This window comes from Ceratotherium simum, chromosome 36 (assembly GCF_057802395.1).
Source record: "Ceratotherium simum simum isolate JZ-2026a chromosome 36, ASM5780239v1, whole genome shotgun sequence".
Taxonomy (NCBI): domain Eukaryota; kingdom Metazoa; phylum Chordata; class Mammalia; order Perissodactyla; family Rhinocerotidae; genus Ceratotherium; species Ceratotherium simum.
In genome coordinates this window covers 26,106,915-26,122,035 of record NC_141935.1, presented here as the reverse complement: position 1 = coordinate 26,122,035, position 15,121 = coordinate 26,106,915, and the positions used below count along the sequence as shown (strand labels likewise).

The 15,121-nt window shown below is 41.9% G+C and overlaps 1 protein-coding gene across 6 annotated transcripts in view; it reads right to left on the bottom strand.

Moving 5' to 3' along the window:
* SMYD3 (SET and MYND domain containing 3) overlaps window positions 1–15,121 on the bottom strand; it is a 736,966-nt gene that overhangs the window by 120,141 nt on the left and 601,704 nt on the right. Inside the window, exon 12 of one of the 6 annotated variants that reach the window (XM_087424455.1) lies at window positions 4,131–4,284. The exons of the other annotated variants lie outside the window; for them this stretch is intronic. Coding sequence (XP_087280581.1) covers window positions 4,146–4,284 — 139 coding nt within the window. The 3' untranslated portion in view covers window positions 4,131–4,145. Of the gene's footprint in view, window positions 1–4,130; window positions 4,285–15,121 lie in introns of those variants that run through there. 6 annotated transcript variants of the gene reach the window in all.

Genomic DNA, 15,121 nt, shown 5'->3' with positions numbered 1-15,121 from the left:
TTTGTTCAGAGAAAATACTTCCAAAGGCATACTTATGATATACCTAAAACTTAAACGTGTAGGTGGGGGAGAGGGGGAATGTGTGGCTTTCCTTGCTTGGTTCGTGTTGGACAGAAAGACAGCCTGTGAGCTTAAGGGGAACAGACACCTCCCACCTACAGTCATCACTAGGGTCGCCCCGGGCCCAGCCCTTGCTGACAGGTATTTGCAGAATGCCTGGGTCCTGCACTGCTCCCCACGGCTGGTGTCCTGGGCACAGGCATCAATCAGAAGCTGTCCCTCCCTCTTGGGGGCGGGGGTGAGGAGGACGAGGAGTGGGAGAAATCATTCAGGTATGAAATGTCCTGCCACTGACGAGATGTGTGACATTGGGCAAGGCACTCCACTCTCTGAGCTACAGCTTTTATAGCTCTAAATTAGGGCTAATAACTTCCGCTATTACCTAGAGGGATGGGTCTAGGTTCAGGTTTTCTGATGTTTGACACTACAAAATAAAATTTTGTAGGCTTTCTTTAAGAAAAAGAATGCAAAGTTGACAAATACAGAATTGAGAACAGGGTTTTGGAAGAGGCTCATGCAAGTGGGGGGTCCTACAGTTTAAGCCTCATTAGCGCCATGGTGAATCCACTTTTGCACACCTGCCTACCTCAAATTGGATAAGAGATAACTATATAAAAGTGCTTTGCAAATTGTAAGGCATTATATAAACATATGGCAATGAATTATTCTACAAATATATAATATCTACCGTGTGCTAAACAGTATGCGAGGTGTAGGAGATAGAGCCGTGAACAAGACAGACACGCTCCCTCCCTCAGGAAACCTGAAGTCTAGAGGCACCGCATCATCACCGGTGGTGGAATGTCCTCTGAATCCTGAAGACAGAAGTGAAGTTGATTAACACGGAATGGTCTCCCTGCTTATCTGCAACACCAGCCCCTCTCAGGGCTCTCCAAGGGCCCAGTTCCCACCTCTGGCTTTCCCACTTGGTTCTCCTCCATCTCAACCTCTGCCCCTTCTCTTCCTTCCCAACCATTGTCTTCCTACGGACTTCCATTTTGAAACCCCAGAGCAACAAGCCAGCTTTTGTAATCCCTTATTTTCAAATATGAATGGACGGGGGGGCAATGGGGGTGGATGAGAAGATTAGGGAATAACAGCTAAGGAGCATGGAGTTTTCTTAGGGGGAGATAATAAAAATGTTCTAAAATTGATTGTGGTGATAGATGCACAACTCTGTGAATACACTGAAAGCCACTGAATTGTGAACTTTAAATGGGTAAATTATATGGATATGACTTATATCTCAATAAAGTTGTTAAAAAATATGTATGGACAACCAAGAAACATCTAAATTTCAAGAAAACTTTACAGTAAGAAAAATCAGGAAAAAAAATGAACTTGAAGGAAACTGAGATCATTCAGAAAATGGAAGAGGATTTTTCAAAAGATCAATTATCCTTACAGAGATTTGAGAAGATGTTGTGTCCAAAACATAAGGATAGGGAGATATAAAAAATGAACAATTCAAGAAAAAGAAAGAGTTCTTGTAAATTTAAAAAACAAACATTTGCTGAGATATAAAAATTATATTAAAGGTCTGGAAGATATGAAGTCAAGGATAACTCGCAGAACATAAAGCAAAAGGCCCAAGACATTGAAAACATAGAAGCTTAACATCTGTACCAGAACTTTCAGAATGAAAGAACAGAGAAAATGGAGGAAATGAAATCAAAAAGGAAAAAATAAAGAAAAATTTTCCCAGAGATAAAGGAAGATGAGAGTCTTTAAAATGAAAGGGTCTCACATGAATGGAAAAATGCCCATGCCTGGACACATCAATGTGAACGCTCAGAACATCAAAGAGCAGAGCAGAGCCTAAAAATCTACAGAAAGATGAAATGTGTGATGGACAAAGGAACCCAAATCCAACTAGCCTCAGAAATAAAGATCTTAGGAAACAGAGTAACAGGCTTTAAAACTGTCATTGAAAATGATTTTGAGTTGAGAATTTTATATTCTAATTCTCCATCAAGAACGAGAGAACTAAATCTACATCTAACATAGTGGGAAGTCTAGGGACACTGCCTAAATTTGATGGAACAGGAAATGGAAATTCCAGTATATTGTTTGAAGTTTCGCAGGTAGCCTTTCAAAGAATTAAATAATCATTATCACTTTTTAATTAAAAGGGAAATGAGGGATAGAGAAAAGAGGATAGTATAAGCTAGATCTTTATTTTTTTCATAGCTAGGAGTAGATAATTCCTTTAGTTGCTACATAAGACACATAAATATCAAGATGTTACTTAGAGGTATAAAAATAACTATTGGAAGTACTGAAAACAGAAATGTTTTTCAAAGTTGCTGCTAAGAAGCAGGCCTGAAAGTGGGGAGGGGTGAGACAGAAAAAGTTTTCAAATCTAATTAACAAGACTTGTTAATACAGAGCCCAAAAGCACCAAAGGAAGCCCAACCTTTGACACCCGATTGGCTGTCCCCAAAGTGTACTGTGTGAAATCAACCCCTCCATGGTCCACAACTTTTACAGACACTTGAGTTTGGGAAATGTCGTCTTATTCTAAATGCCTCTTTTGGAGATTCAAAATGTACATTAGTTTACTAACAACTCTGAGAGTTCTGCAGAGGGAATCCAGTTTAACTTCATTTGAAAGCTGGTCGGTCAATTCACTGAAAGATCAATTTGATGAACTACTTGTGATTTTAATAAATATACCAACAGTCATTTTTTGCCTTCGAGATTTAGTGCTTGTAATGAGAATGTTTTCAAAACTTTGACAGGAATGTGCAAGTGGCAAAAGAATATTAAACATGCAAAAAAGTTAGTAAAACATAATTGAATATAAATAGATAATTTTCCACAAATGAGATTGTATAGGCTGCCTCTGGTTCCTTTTGGATGTGTCTGAACGCCATTTTTAACTTTGTTTAAAATGTCAAGTTTTTGTTTTTTTTTTTTTAATTTTTTTTTTTTTAAAGATTTTATTTATTTTTTCCCCAAAGCCCCAGTAGATAGTTGTTTGTTATAGCTGCACATCCTTCTAGTTGCTGCATGTGGGATGCAGCCCCAGCATGGCCGGAGGAGTGGCGCGTCGGTGCGCACCCGGGATCCGAACCCGGGCCGCCGGCAGCGGAGCGCGCACACCCAACCACCAAGCCACGGGGCCGGCCCAAAATGTCAAGTATTTTAAGTTTTTCTTTTCTGCAATTCCTCCAGTGGCCTATCAACCTTAATTTAGTATTTCTAGCAATTAAATCTTTAAATTAAATATAAATTCAAAGCATCCCAAAGATATCAGAATTTTAAATTAATCTAAATCTAAATTCTAAATTGACAGAAATACAAATTAAGGCTAATAAGCTATTTAAGAATTGTGGAAAGAATGTTAAAAATGCTTCAATTTTAAAAAAAGAAATGACATTTCACAAGTATACAAATCAAATATAGCTGAAACAATTCTGTAACATATGAAACACCAAACCTTTAGATAGAAAAATCATATTTCAAATAGGAATTTTTCAAATAATACTGAATTCTGTTTTGCCAGCCTTCCATAATTTTCAGGATTTTTTTTAACCGATACCTCAGGAAGCATCTCAATATTAATTAATATTGAGTTTAGTTAATATTCCAATATCAGTAATCCAGATTGAACATTTCTGAAAAAGCCGCTAAATCACCACTGGTAAATTCGGCATATCTGGCAAATAAGTCTTTCATGGAATTGTTATTTGGTGAACAGGCTTTTGATGAATCGGCTATTGGTAATTAATTTTCAGCAAATTGACCTGAAGCCATTTTATTTAACGTAGCGTTTTCCGAACTCATTTGACCGGGATCCTTTTTCATATCACATCAACGGAACAACTATCCCCAGGGAACGTGCTTTGGGAAACACTACTTGATGGGAATGGAGTCAGGAGCTTGCACTGGATGCCCTGAAGAACAGCAGATGCTGGTCATATTAATTAGACACTGGTGATAGGGGAACTCAAGAGAAAAGGTACTCATCTTTTACCTGTTATATTTCTATAAATCTGCAGACTCTATATTCTACTCATTCATCTCTAAGAGTGAATAATTCCACATTTTACCTTAATGTTTTAAATTAAAACATTATATTGTCATAGAAGATTTATGAGTGAGAATGAAGCGTCTGCTTTCTTCCTCTCCTCGCGTTCTTTGGATTTGAGAAGCAGAATGCCTCCACGTCTTAATACTCTCCACTTCACAACAGCTGCTGTGATAACTGCCGTCAGAGTGCTAGTGGGGAAGAAAGCAACATTTAGGGCAGAGGTCACACACTTACCAGCCCACTGGGATGGGGAGGATGCGCATGAGTGAAGCTGGGGAGAGTGGGGGGGGGACCATGGCAACTGACAGAGCACACGCCAGGTTTAAAAAGGCCACTGCTACCTCGCCCGGCTCCTGCTGCTTTGGGGCTAAGGATCACTGTCACTAGGACTTCCGATTTCCCAAGCAAAGCTGGAAATCTAGACATTTTTTAAAGTGTAAAAATCTCCTACTTTCTAGAGGTTAGCAACTATTTCAATTAAAAAACAAGACACAATGCAACTGATCAGAAATATGTACTTTTCAAATATATACGAATGTGTACATACACATATACATGTACACATGTATACATACACATGCATGTATACACATCTACATGTATGGATACACACATATATAAGGGATATCACTTTGTGATATATATATATCTCACATATATATCACATATTATCTTATTCCACCACCTACTAAGTTACAGAAAAAAATTACAAGCTATCAAAGCTATACTTATTCCTCAAAATGTTCTCTTAGAACCAGGCAGAGGAAGGAAAGGGTATGTATCATCCATGACTTAATGATAATTGAGGCAACAGAGAATTAGAGTTGAGTTGGTTTGTTTTTGTACTTTATTTGTGACTGAAACTGAAGAGGTCTTGGAGGATTTTGAAACTCAGAATCTCAGCCAGAAGGGACATTAGAACTTCTTTGGACGACCCTCCCACCCAATAAAGGAATTATTTTGATAAAATTCCAACAGACGGTCACCGGTTGTATAACAAACACTGCCAAAATTGGGGAATTTACTACTTTTCAAAATTGAATGAACTCCATTATTGGGCACCTGAATTGTTATAAACTGCTCTTCCTAATATCCTGGCATGAAATGTGTCTTCCTCCAATTCCAAGTCATACATCCTCGTTCCTCCTCCTCTAGTCATGAGGAAGAGTCTACTCCATTCCTACACTACAGCCCTTTAAAGATTTGAAAACTTACAGCAGGTCTCCCTTCCTTCATAAAGTCTTTTCATCTTGTGATACAACACCTCCATTTCTCATCAGCCATTTCTCATATAACAAGATTCTTCTCGTCCTGGTCGTTCTCAGCTAGAAACTGTCTAGATACTGTGCAATCGATGCATGTATCCAAGCCCTTGATGTTGATACAATAATGCAGCCTAAGACTGTATTAGCTTTCTTGGCCACTCCCCTGCACTAGTCTCCCTCAATGCCCATATAGATATCAGCTAGGATTCTTTATGTTGTATAAACTAAGAAATCCAATTCAAACCAGCTGACAAAAAATGAAATGTATCAGCCTAAGTGTTTATGTAACTCAACAGTAAGGGGGTAAATTTGGTCTCAGGCATACTTGAATAATGTGACCAGGATCTCTCTGCATTTCTCACCTCTGCTTCCTGGTTTTGGTCTCCATTCTCTCTCTTTGTGGTCCCAAGAGACCTAACAGCCTGCATGTCCTGTGGCCACACGCTTCCTCAATCACCAGCAACAGGAAAGGAGAAGTCTGCTTTCTTAATATCTCAAGTAAAAGTCCACGATTGGACCATCATTGGCTCTAACTGGTCTCACTTCAGTCAGTGACCAGGGAAATGTGATTCTCTAGCATAAGCTAATCATGGACTCTCCTCCGGTTGGGCACATACAAATTACACAGCTAGGACATTTGAGGTTCTATTAAGAAAGAGAACGGAGGAATTAATGCTAGTGGGGCAATCAAAAATAATCCACTACAAAATACTAGAAAAATTATCCAGCATCTTATTGAATTTTTAATCACAAATGCAGACTTTTCCATGTGTCCCTCTTTAAGTTCATCTTGTTAGTATTGACCAAATGTTTCTAATTAAGGAGATAATTTTGAAGTTTGGTTTAGTCCCCCAAAGTATTAATTATTATTCTCAGTTTTGCATCCCTTGCAAATTTGATACACATAACTTCTGTATATTCATCTCATTAAGTCTTTGATAAAAATGTTGATTTAGGACCAAAAAACTGGAGCTCTGAGGCATACCATTATGTATTTCCCCAAAGGGGTCTATCAATCTGTTAATGACTACAGTTCAGAAATAGCATTTTAGAAGGTATAAGTAAACCTTACTAGCCCACCGTAGGAAATGTACCAGGAGACATCATCAAACACCTTGCTGAAATCAAGGTCTCCTCTTCCCGTAGCATTTCCAAAATGAATGCAGCCTCCTGGCTATGTTCCTTAGTGTCTACAGCCAGAAACAGGTGATGTACACCACGACTGAAGAACCTTCACAGAATGTGTCACACATTGTCATCAGGTACACCAGGTCTTTACACAACTTCTCTGCCACAGGTAGGGCCTCACCAGCCTCCTGACCCATCTTTTCCTCTTACAGCCATCAGACTTCTTCCCAAGCAGCTGGCTTGTGTTCTGGCCTGAGTGGGTCCTGCTGCTCCCTGTGAAATTCTCAGAACCTGCTCTTGCAGAACTTCATTCCTAACACATAACTCTAATGGTGCGGGACTGCTGCTTCTTTCTCTCCCGTGTCACAGTCTTTTATTCATCAGCCTCTGGATTCTCTTTACCAGCTTTGAATCTCTTTCTTTCTGAAATTTTATGAGACTATTGCTGAGTGGAATAGTACAGTACAGAAGACATCTCTTCTTCTGGTTTGTCCATCATCCACCCACCCTCCAACCTTTTGAATAACTTCTATCCCGTTTCAAAATTGTGTTACTGGTAGGGCTGCTGGCGCATCATCTCCCTCAGTCCAGGCAGGGGTGGGCATGAGACCCAAAGAGGCCAAAGAAGTCTATCCAAAATACATACTTTTAAATTTGAGGCTAGAGGGAACAGAGCCTTTTCTTTCATTGTGGAGCTAGCAGAGTGTGGACTGGGGGCCGCTGGAAGTCATCTTCTCTCCCACATTGTGAGCACGACTGCCTGTGTGGGAAAGAGTGAGGACAGTGTAGAGGGGTGAGCACAGCAGAGAGAAGCAGATCCAGGGAGAGAAGGAGGGAAAGGCTGAGAGACAGAGATAGAGACCAATCTGATGACCCGGACTGTACCCCTGAATTCTGTCACATCAGATCTGTCCCTGGCTGTGCAGTTATGTTGGCAGCAAACTCCCTTTGTGCTCAGACAGTCTGAGTTGGACTTCTGTCACTTGTAACAAAAAAAATCTTGATAGATTCATGTAGTAGGAAGGCAGACTGGTGTAGCTGGAAAGACTGCTCAGTCCTCCATAGCGTAGTAACAATCTAGACCATTCTAACCAGGCAAATCTGGGTTCAAGCTGACTCAAATGCTTGTTCCGTAAATTGTAAGAAAAATAAAATAAATGAACCTAAGGCCTGAGTCTGAACCCTAGCTGTGCCAGGGAGTGGGCAAGTCACATAAGTCTCCTCCTCAGCCTCCTTGTATAGAAGGTAGGACCACTACCTCACCGTGGCTGTGAAGATCAGAAGGACGAGCACGTTGCTTGGTCCACAGTAGGCTCTTAATAAATAACAGCAATTACTTTTCAATGTAAGGAAGTTGAAAGGTAGAGGAGAGTTCTTAAGGTCCTTTCACCTATTACTCTAGAAAGATGATGCTAACAAATAGTTGGCAGATGCTTTTACGAGTGTTGAACCCGATTTATCCTACTTTGGGAGGACATTATCGTGAGATTTTCCATTAGTGAGAGCAGATTTGTTCCTCCCTAATTCTGAAGGGCAGTGTGATAGTGTGATTGGTGTCCTTTGTGCAGCAGGAGCGACTTCCATCGCCTATTCACTCTTCGCAGAGCGGGCGCTGTCCCCACTCCCCCTGCACTGCCCCCAGAGCCCCCCCTCCGCTCTGTTCAAGGCCGCAGCCCACTGCTCTCTTGCACTCCAGTTTCCTAGCAGCGGGCTGGGCCACTTTCCTTGAACATATGGAACAATGAGCCTATTACACATTTTTTCCAGCGAGTGCACTCTCATGAGCTCAAGAGCTTTGTGCTATCTACCCCAAAGGATATTTTTCATGCTCAAAATAACCTATCTCAAAAACTGGGAACTATCATTTCGGGGGCCATTTACTCCCATCTTTCATTTCTTTCAAGGACCTCTTACTGATCCCTACAAATGCTATCACCATGCTCTATAAGTGATCAAATTTATGAGGTTTGACAAATCAGTTTTATTTGTGCAATTTAATTGAAGGTCCATTCATTTATCCTTGGAGAATTTCTAAAAAATCAGTCTGGACTTCACTCAAAATATGCAGACAAATAGCATGTAAGTGTGCCGATCTAAAATTACAAAACATGTACTGTATATGAAATTAAAATTGGTTTTAATCAATTCTCTTTCAGTCTTTCAAAGTTACATCCATCATTTTCCATTTCTCAGGCCTGCCTGATTTTCTGTTGGCTCCCTACAAGGGAAAATGGGATTTTTTTTTTTCTACTTTCTCTTCCAAGAGAAAAGTAGAGAAAAAGGAAAAGAGATAGTAGCTATGTAGCTGCAGAGCCAGCCAAGCAAGAGATTGATTCCACAGGAGAAATTCAATGCATCCCAAAAGATTCCCTAGGATTTGATACCCTGCTGCTGAGGGTACCATTTGTGGTAATAAGAAATGGAAAATATTCTGTCGGGAAAGTCCAAGTGCTCAGTGATGGCTTGTGAAAGCTAAAAAACAAAAGGGAACCACAATGGGAAGTGTTTTTATTCTGGAAATGCTTTCAGAAATAGGAAGACTACAGACCATTTCTCAAAGCATATCTGTTGCTCACATACGCTGGTGACCACAGAAGACTAAATATTTTCCTGTGTAGGTGACCTAGTCCCAGGCGTGCAGCGTGGCTTTCATCTTGCTCCACAGGGAAGCTGTTTACTGGCAATCAGGCAATTGCAACATAGAAAAAGTATTTCCTGTGTCCGGTCCTGGCCTACAGTCTCAAGAGTCAAGGTAGGTATAGATGTGGGGATGGATGGGGTTGGTCCACGGCTGTGAGATTTTTGGGCAAGGGGGAATTGGTATTTTTGTCCCAGGTAGGATGGGAAGCCAGGAAGGGGTGCAATGGGCAGAGAAAGTACATGAGCCAGAATGAAAGGGTTCGAAGGAGGACAGGTCCAGGCAGGAGAGGAACCGGACCTTGAAAACACATCATAGAATCAGCACTTGAAGCATCAGAGTTGAGGAAAAGGAAGCCTTTTACGGAGTATGAGCATCTGTGGACTGGGTGAAAGGCAGAGGTGGGAACTTTTGTTTTCCTTGGACATTGCCACTAAGGGAGGCATAGGGGTTGGGTCCCTTCAGGTTTGCTTGGAGAAAAACTTTCAGGAGTTATCCAAAGGTGGGAGGCAGATTCCAGCGGCTTCTCTCCCGGTCTGAACCTTTCCCAATAGACTAAGTGCTAGATGAAGTCATGCTGTCACAGGGAGTCCGGACCTTTCACAGCACGTGGTCCTTGACTGGGAGCTTGAGTGTTGAAGGAGGGGCTTGGAGGGTGAGGAGGAGCAAGACTTGGTGAAGGACAAATGGAGAAACGTGGTGTCAGACGGATTTTTCACACATTGCTTTCAAATAAAGGTTTGAGAACTACCAATTACTTTAAGGGGCTTAGGAGGTGTATCTTCCAGCTTCCAGCAGAGGTCAGTAATGTGTACGGACCAGAGGTTGAGTCAGATGGCAGGGCCACTTAGGTGATTTCCCTAGAAGCCGGTGCCGTCAGGGAACTTCTCACCAGACCCTGGACTTCTGTTTGCCCGGGTACCTCCTAGTAGATAAGTGAATACGAATCTGGAAGGGCCTTCAATACCACATTTCAAAACAAAAATCCAAGCAGGCAGCCAAAGCTGGCAGTTGGGTAGCTAGGTGGTACATGGAGACAGAACATGTTTTTTGGTCAAATGAGCTGATTGGAAGTGGTGTGGACAGGGGGTTCTGTTCAGAGATGTTACCACCACAAGGACAGCGTCATTTACGTGCAAGGGTAACTACATCCCATGAGTGTACCATGGGCAGAAGGGGATGCCTGGTTTTCAGGAAAGACCGAAATGTGACACTTAGCTGGCTGTTGAGGTTTATCTATAAGCTGCACTAGAGCTAGGACTTGGCCTGTTTTGTCTGTTTCGTTTACCAATATGTGTTTACCACAGTGCATGTAGCAGGCCTCAATAAATATTTTTATTGAAAAAAATGAATAAGTGCCTGAACCAGGAGCTTGTGATGTTCCCATTCAAATGATCCTCAATCCTACGCATCCAGAAGGCCATGCAGCGAGCTGTTTATCAAGTGTGGAAGATGGGTAGGCATTTGGCAGGCAGTCCAGATGATATCCTGGTCTGTCTCCTACTCCCGAGGCATAACTACAAGGCCATCTTCTACTTCTTGGATGCAGATAAGATGGAGCTCGCTACAGATATCCGATTTCCTAAAGGCTCATCCCCACTAGTGTTGACGGGGAAGTGCGCACACAGGCTTGGGCAGGAGGACAACTGCCCAGTTGCACTCATAACCGGGTAGGCGAAGGAGCAAGCAGCTTCTTAATTTTCTTGTCTGAGAAGCAAGTGGCTGAAGACAATATATTGATCTAATGCTCCCGGCACAGGAGGAGTTGGTGAAATAAAGTTTAGCAGAGGATTTCGACAGTACACTCCACAATTAAGCAGAAGGTGGGGTCCTCTGAAAGACGGTCAGGCAGTGGCCCTCCAGCAGCTAGAGGAGACACACACCACGGAGTTGTGGCCAGGAGGTGACAGAAAGCAGAGGTTTTATACATGTTCCACCATGTGCAGCAGGTGCAGCATGTTGGAGGCAATGCACGGGTCACCTTCCTCCCCCCGAATAGGGGCTGTACACATACCGGCAGCGCCCAATCATTTTGTGTCATCCTTAAGTCAGGTGTGAAACAGCCAAGCTGGATTAAGGCTTGGTCTGTGAAACTGCCAGACCACCTAAGCCTGTCTCTGTCACCCAGAGCTCTGTGAGATTTGGAGCACTTCTTCAAGTGCCAGACGCCTGGCATGGCAGCAATGGGCAGAAGAACTGCTGCATTCAGGAGAATGGGTAGTCCATGGCCACCTGCCTCCTCTTTTTCAGAGGGGCTGGAGGGTCAGAGCCTTATGCCAGTTCCATGCACAGACTCGCCTTGATTCCGCTTCCAGAATTAAGACCACAGAGCTGGGTCATTCTCACACAACTAGCTGGTTCAGGGCTGGAACCACTCAGCACAGCTGGCCAATAAATATGTCTTTACTCAAACATACAGGTGACATCTCAAGCAAGGAGGTTAGGGCTAAAGGAAGTCAGGGTGCTTTTAGAGGAGTGGATCACTGAAGGAGAGACGTTTTCATTTCTCTGCTTCCCAAGAAAAGTGCAGTCAGAGAAATTGCTCACAATACTCTCCCTCCCCCTCCTACCAAAAGCATCGTATTAGCTCCAGGTTATCCATACCTGTAAAACACAAGTAATTAGGTGTGAGCTCAAGTCAGTGGTTTAATACACACGTGTGCAACTAAACTGTAGTCATCGTCATTGTTGTCACCTCCTTCTTCCTGTTTCTCTCCTTCTCCTTCACCAACTTCTTCACTGTTTCCTTTCATTGTATTTCCAGATTCTGAATTAACAGAGCCCTCTGGAATTAAATTAAAAGGCCTGAGGGGCCAGCCCGGTTGCATAGTGGTTAAGTTCAATGTGCTCCACATTGGCGGCCCAGGTTCATGGGTTTGGATCCTGGGCGCGGACCTACACCACTCATCAAAGCCACACTATGGCAGCAACCCACATACAAAAAATAGGGGAAGGTTGGCACAGATGCTAGCTCAGGGTCAATCCTTCTCAAGCAAAAAAAAAAGGCCTGACATTAAAAACGCTAAATTAAAAGTACTTGGGTGGACCTTCCCCTACTGCCATGCAGGTGGTCACTGCCCTGGTGTCAAGACAAGGGGCTGTGATGAAGAAATCAATCTTACAGAATTGGTAGCAAACAGAAAGAGGCTCTGATTAGATATATCAGGTAATTCAGTATTTTACACACCTACATACAACTCAAAATCTTGTATGGGGGTTTGGCCACCAAAGATACTTTAATTGAAAATTACTGTGTGGAAAAAAAATGATTAAGTGGCTAAGGGATTATTGTCCACATCAGTAAGCAGAGAATAAAACATTTGTTCATTCATTGGGTGAAATAATTCTGTAAACCTCACCATGGAAGATAGATGGCAAATAAGGTAAGTGAACAGAACACTGGATGAAGCGCAGATACTCACCTCCCCTCCTGGGTGGAGAACTGGCTCTGTTTTATCTCTAGGACCTACTATGTGAGCATGGCTGAGGAGAGTTCTACACTAGATACCAAAGCCAAGGACCCTGACCTCCAGCAACGAGCGTCACTGACAGGTATACTGACAAAAGGATCCTCAGAGAGCAACCTAACAACATCTGTGCAACACGGAGATGAGGGAACAGCCAAGGTGGGCCCAGGTGACTGTTGGGTGAGTGACTGCGCTCATCACTCTCCCAGATCCCCCCTGTAAAGTACACCCACAAGCTCTGCTGGCTCCTGGACTAGAACGTCATATTAATTGATGATGAAATCCACAAAAGAGCAATTGTACATCTTCAAAGAAAAGTCACCTTGAAACAGTAGCGGAAGGTACTGCTGTGACGAAACTTTCCATTTTATCAACTTTGCCAAAGCTTCCGAGGGAAAAGTTAAAAAATTACTGGTAACATGAAAACAGATGCGGCTGCTATGTAATTACTGGCAATCTCAGAGTTACAAACACCTGACTTGTAAACATATCATATACACAAACTACCAGCTGCATTTTACTTCCACTCTTTGCACCATTTTTTCTGACAACAAAGCACAGAAAACTATCTGAGCTGAAATCTCATGCTTTTCAGCTTTCTTCTCCTTCTGGGGGATTTCATATCCCCTTCCTCTTTCTAGGATCACAGCACCGTCACGTATGCACTCACACTCGTTTAAGTCCCTTCATCTTTCTTGTTCTTCTGTCTCTTTCCCAGCTAACACACAAAAATGTCATTCCCACCACCACAAAATTACTACTTGTAGACAATAAAATCAATACCAACAAATCTCACTCCATAAGAGCAGGCTTTGATCAAGGAAAAGGAGAAGGCCCTTATATATTCTGAAATAAATTTAGATCAGATACAATAAAAATCAAGTCATCTATTCTCAATTCTTTTGAGAATTTCTTTTGAGAAAAAGAGTGATATTTTGGTGGATAGGGACACAATTTAGCGATAGTTATCCACGTTAAAATGAACATAAGTTTTGATACAGCAAGTTAACATTTAGGAATTTATCATATGAATTTACCCTATGGATTCAGTCACATCAGTACACAAAGATACAAGTGCGTGGATGTTAATCATAACACTGTTTGACATAGAAAACATAAATGGAAACAATAGGAACTGATCTACAAATTGCAGTATATTCATGAGATTGTAACCATCATAGACCAATTGGTCCTGGCCCTATTACATCAATAACAAAATATCAAAGTTATCTTGCAGCGGCAATGAGCAAAAACTACAAGTCATGTAGCTGGAGCATGTGCAGAAGATGGAAACTTTGTCCTCAGATGACCTCAAGCTACTTAGGAATGAAAAGTTCCTTAACTACAGAACTCAACGTGATGAGAAAGCAGCGTGGGGAACCTAGTAAGACGTGAGGGGTCCCTTGATTTGTATGTAGCACACCAGATTTATAAGACCCTCACACTCCCACCATCCAATCAGATTGCTGGACTTTGCATAACTACTTCCAAGCTAGTGTTTTGCATAACCACTCCCACTCCAAACTCCTTAAAAGTCTGTTCCCATTTCAGCTGGGGGAGACAGATCTGAGCTTTGCCTCCGTTCTCCTTGCTGGTCGGTCATTCAATAAAGCTCTTTCTTTTCTCAAAAGCCAGTGCCATAGCATTGGCTTCTACACACCTCAGGCAGTGGGCCCTTGCTCCATAACAAAATGAACTACTATGTATCTGTTAAAAAGAATGAGGTAGATATTCAGGAGCTGATCTGGACAGAAGTCCACACTTGGTTGCAAAGTGAAAAAAGCAAGTTACAGAACATGGGGTCCTGTTTTTTTTCTTCTCACTGCCCACTAAGGAGAATTCTTGGCTTCTCCTTCCCTTTTCTCCTTCTCATCCCCCCTGCTCCACCCACCACCTTACTGGGCATATTTAACAGATCAAGATTGGGACTGAGTCTCTCCTCAAGAAAGGCAAGAAGAAGAGAGAGGAAAAGGAAAGGAAGAAAAAGTGGAAGAGCCCATATGAACAGTTTTGAGGGGAAAAACGTTGAGAGTGAGGGAAAAGTAGAGTCTTTGAGTGTGTGGGATTAGCTGGGAAAACAGACTACAAAGAACGGGGGCTTCAAGGAATATGGAAGTATATAATGAATGGAACCTCGTTTACGTTTCCTGAGTGACTCTGGTAAATGTTAGGACTGCATATTTACTTTCAATTCTCTCTCTCTCTAATACCACGTTAAGACTGACTCAATGTGGGGTTTTGGAATATATCCAGACTGGTGCCTCACACACTGAAAATTTTACAAAAGAAACTTTTAGCTATGGTTATCTTTAGAGAGTGGGATGAGAGTTTGAAAGAGGAGGAAAATTTTTACCTTTCTGTACTTTTGAAAATGTCCTTTCCTAGAAATATACACTATTCTTACAACAAAAATTAACGGAACGTGTGTGAATATACTGAAAGTCCCCCTAAAAGTCTTAAAAAGCCTCTACATCTCCACATCCTTCTCTGGTTCCTAAAGAAAATCAAGTTCTATTAGTATTTGACA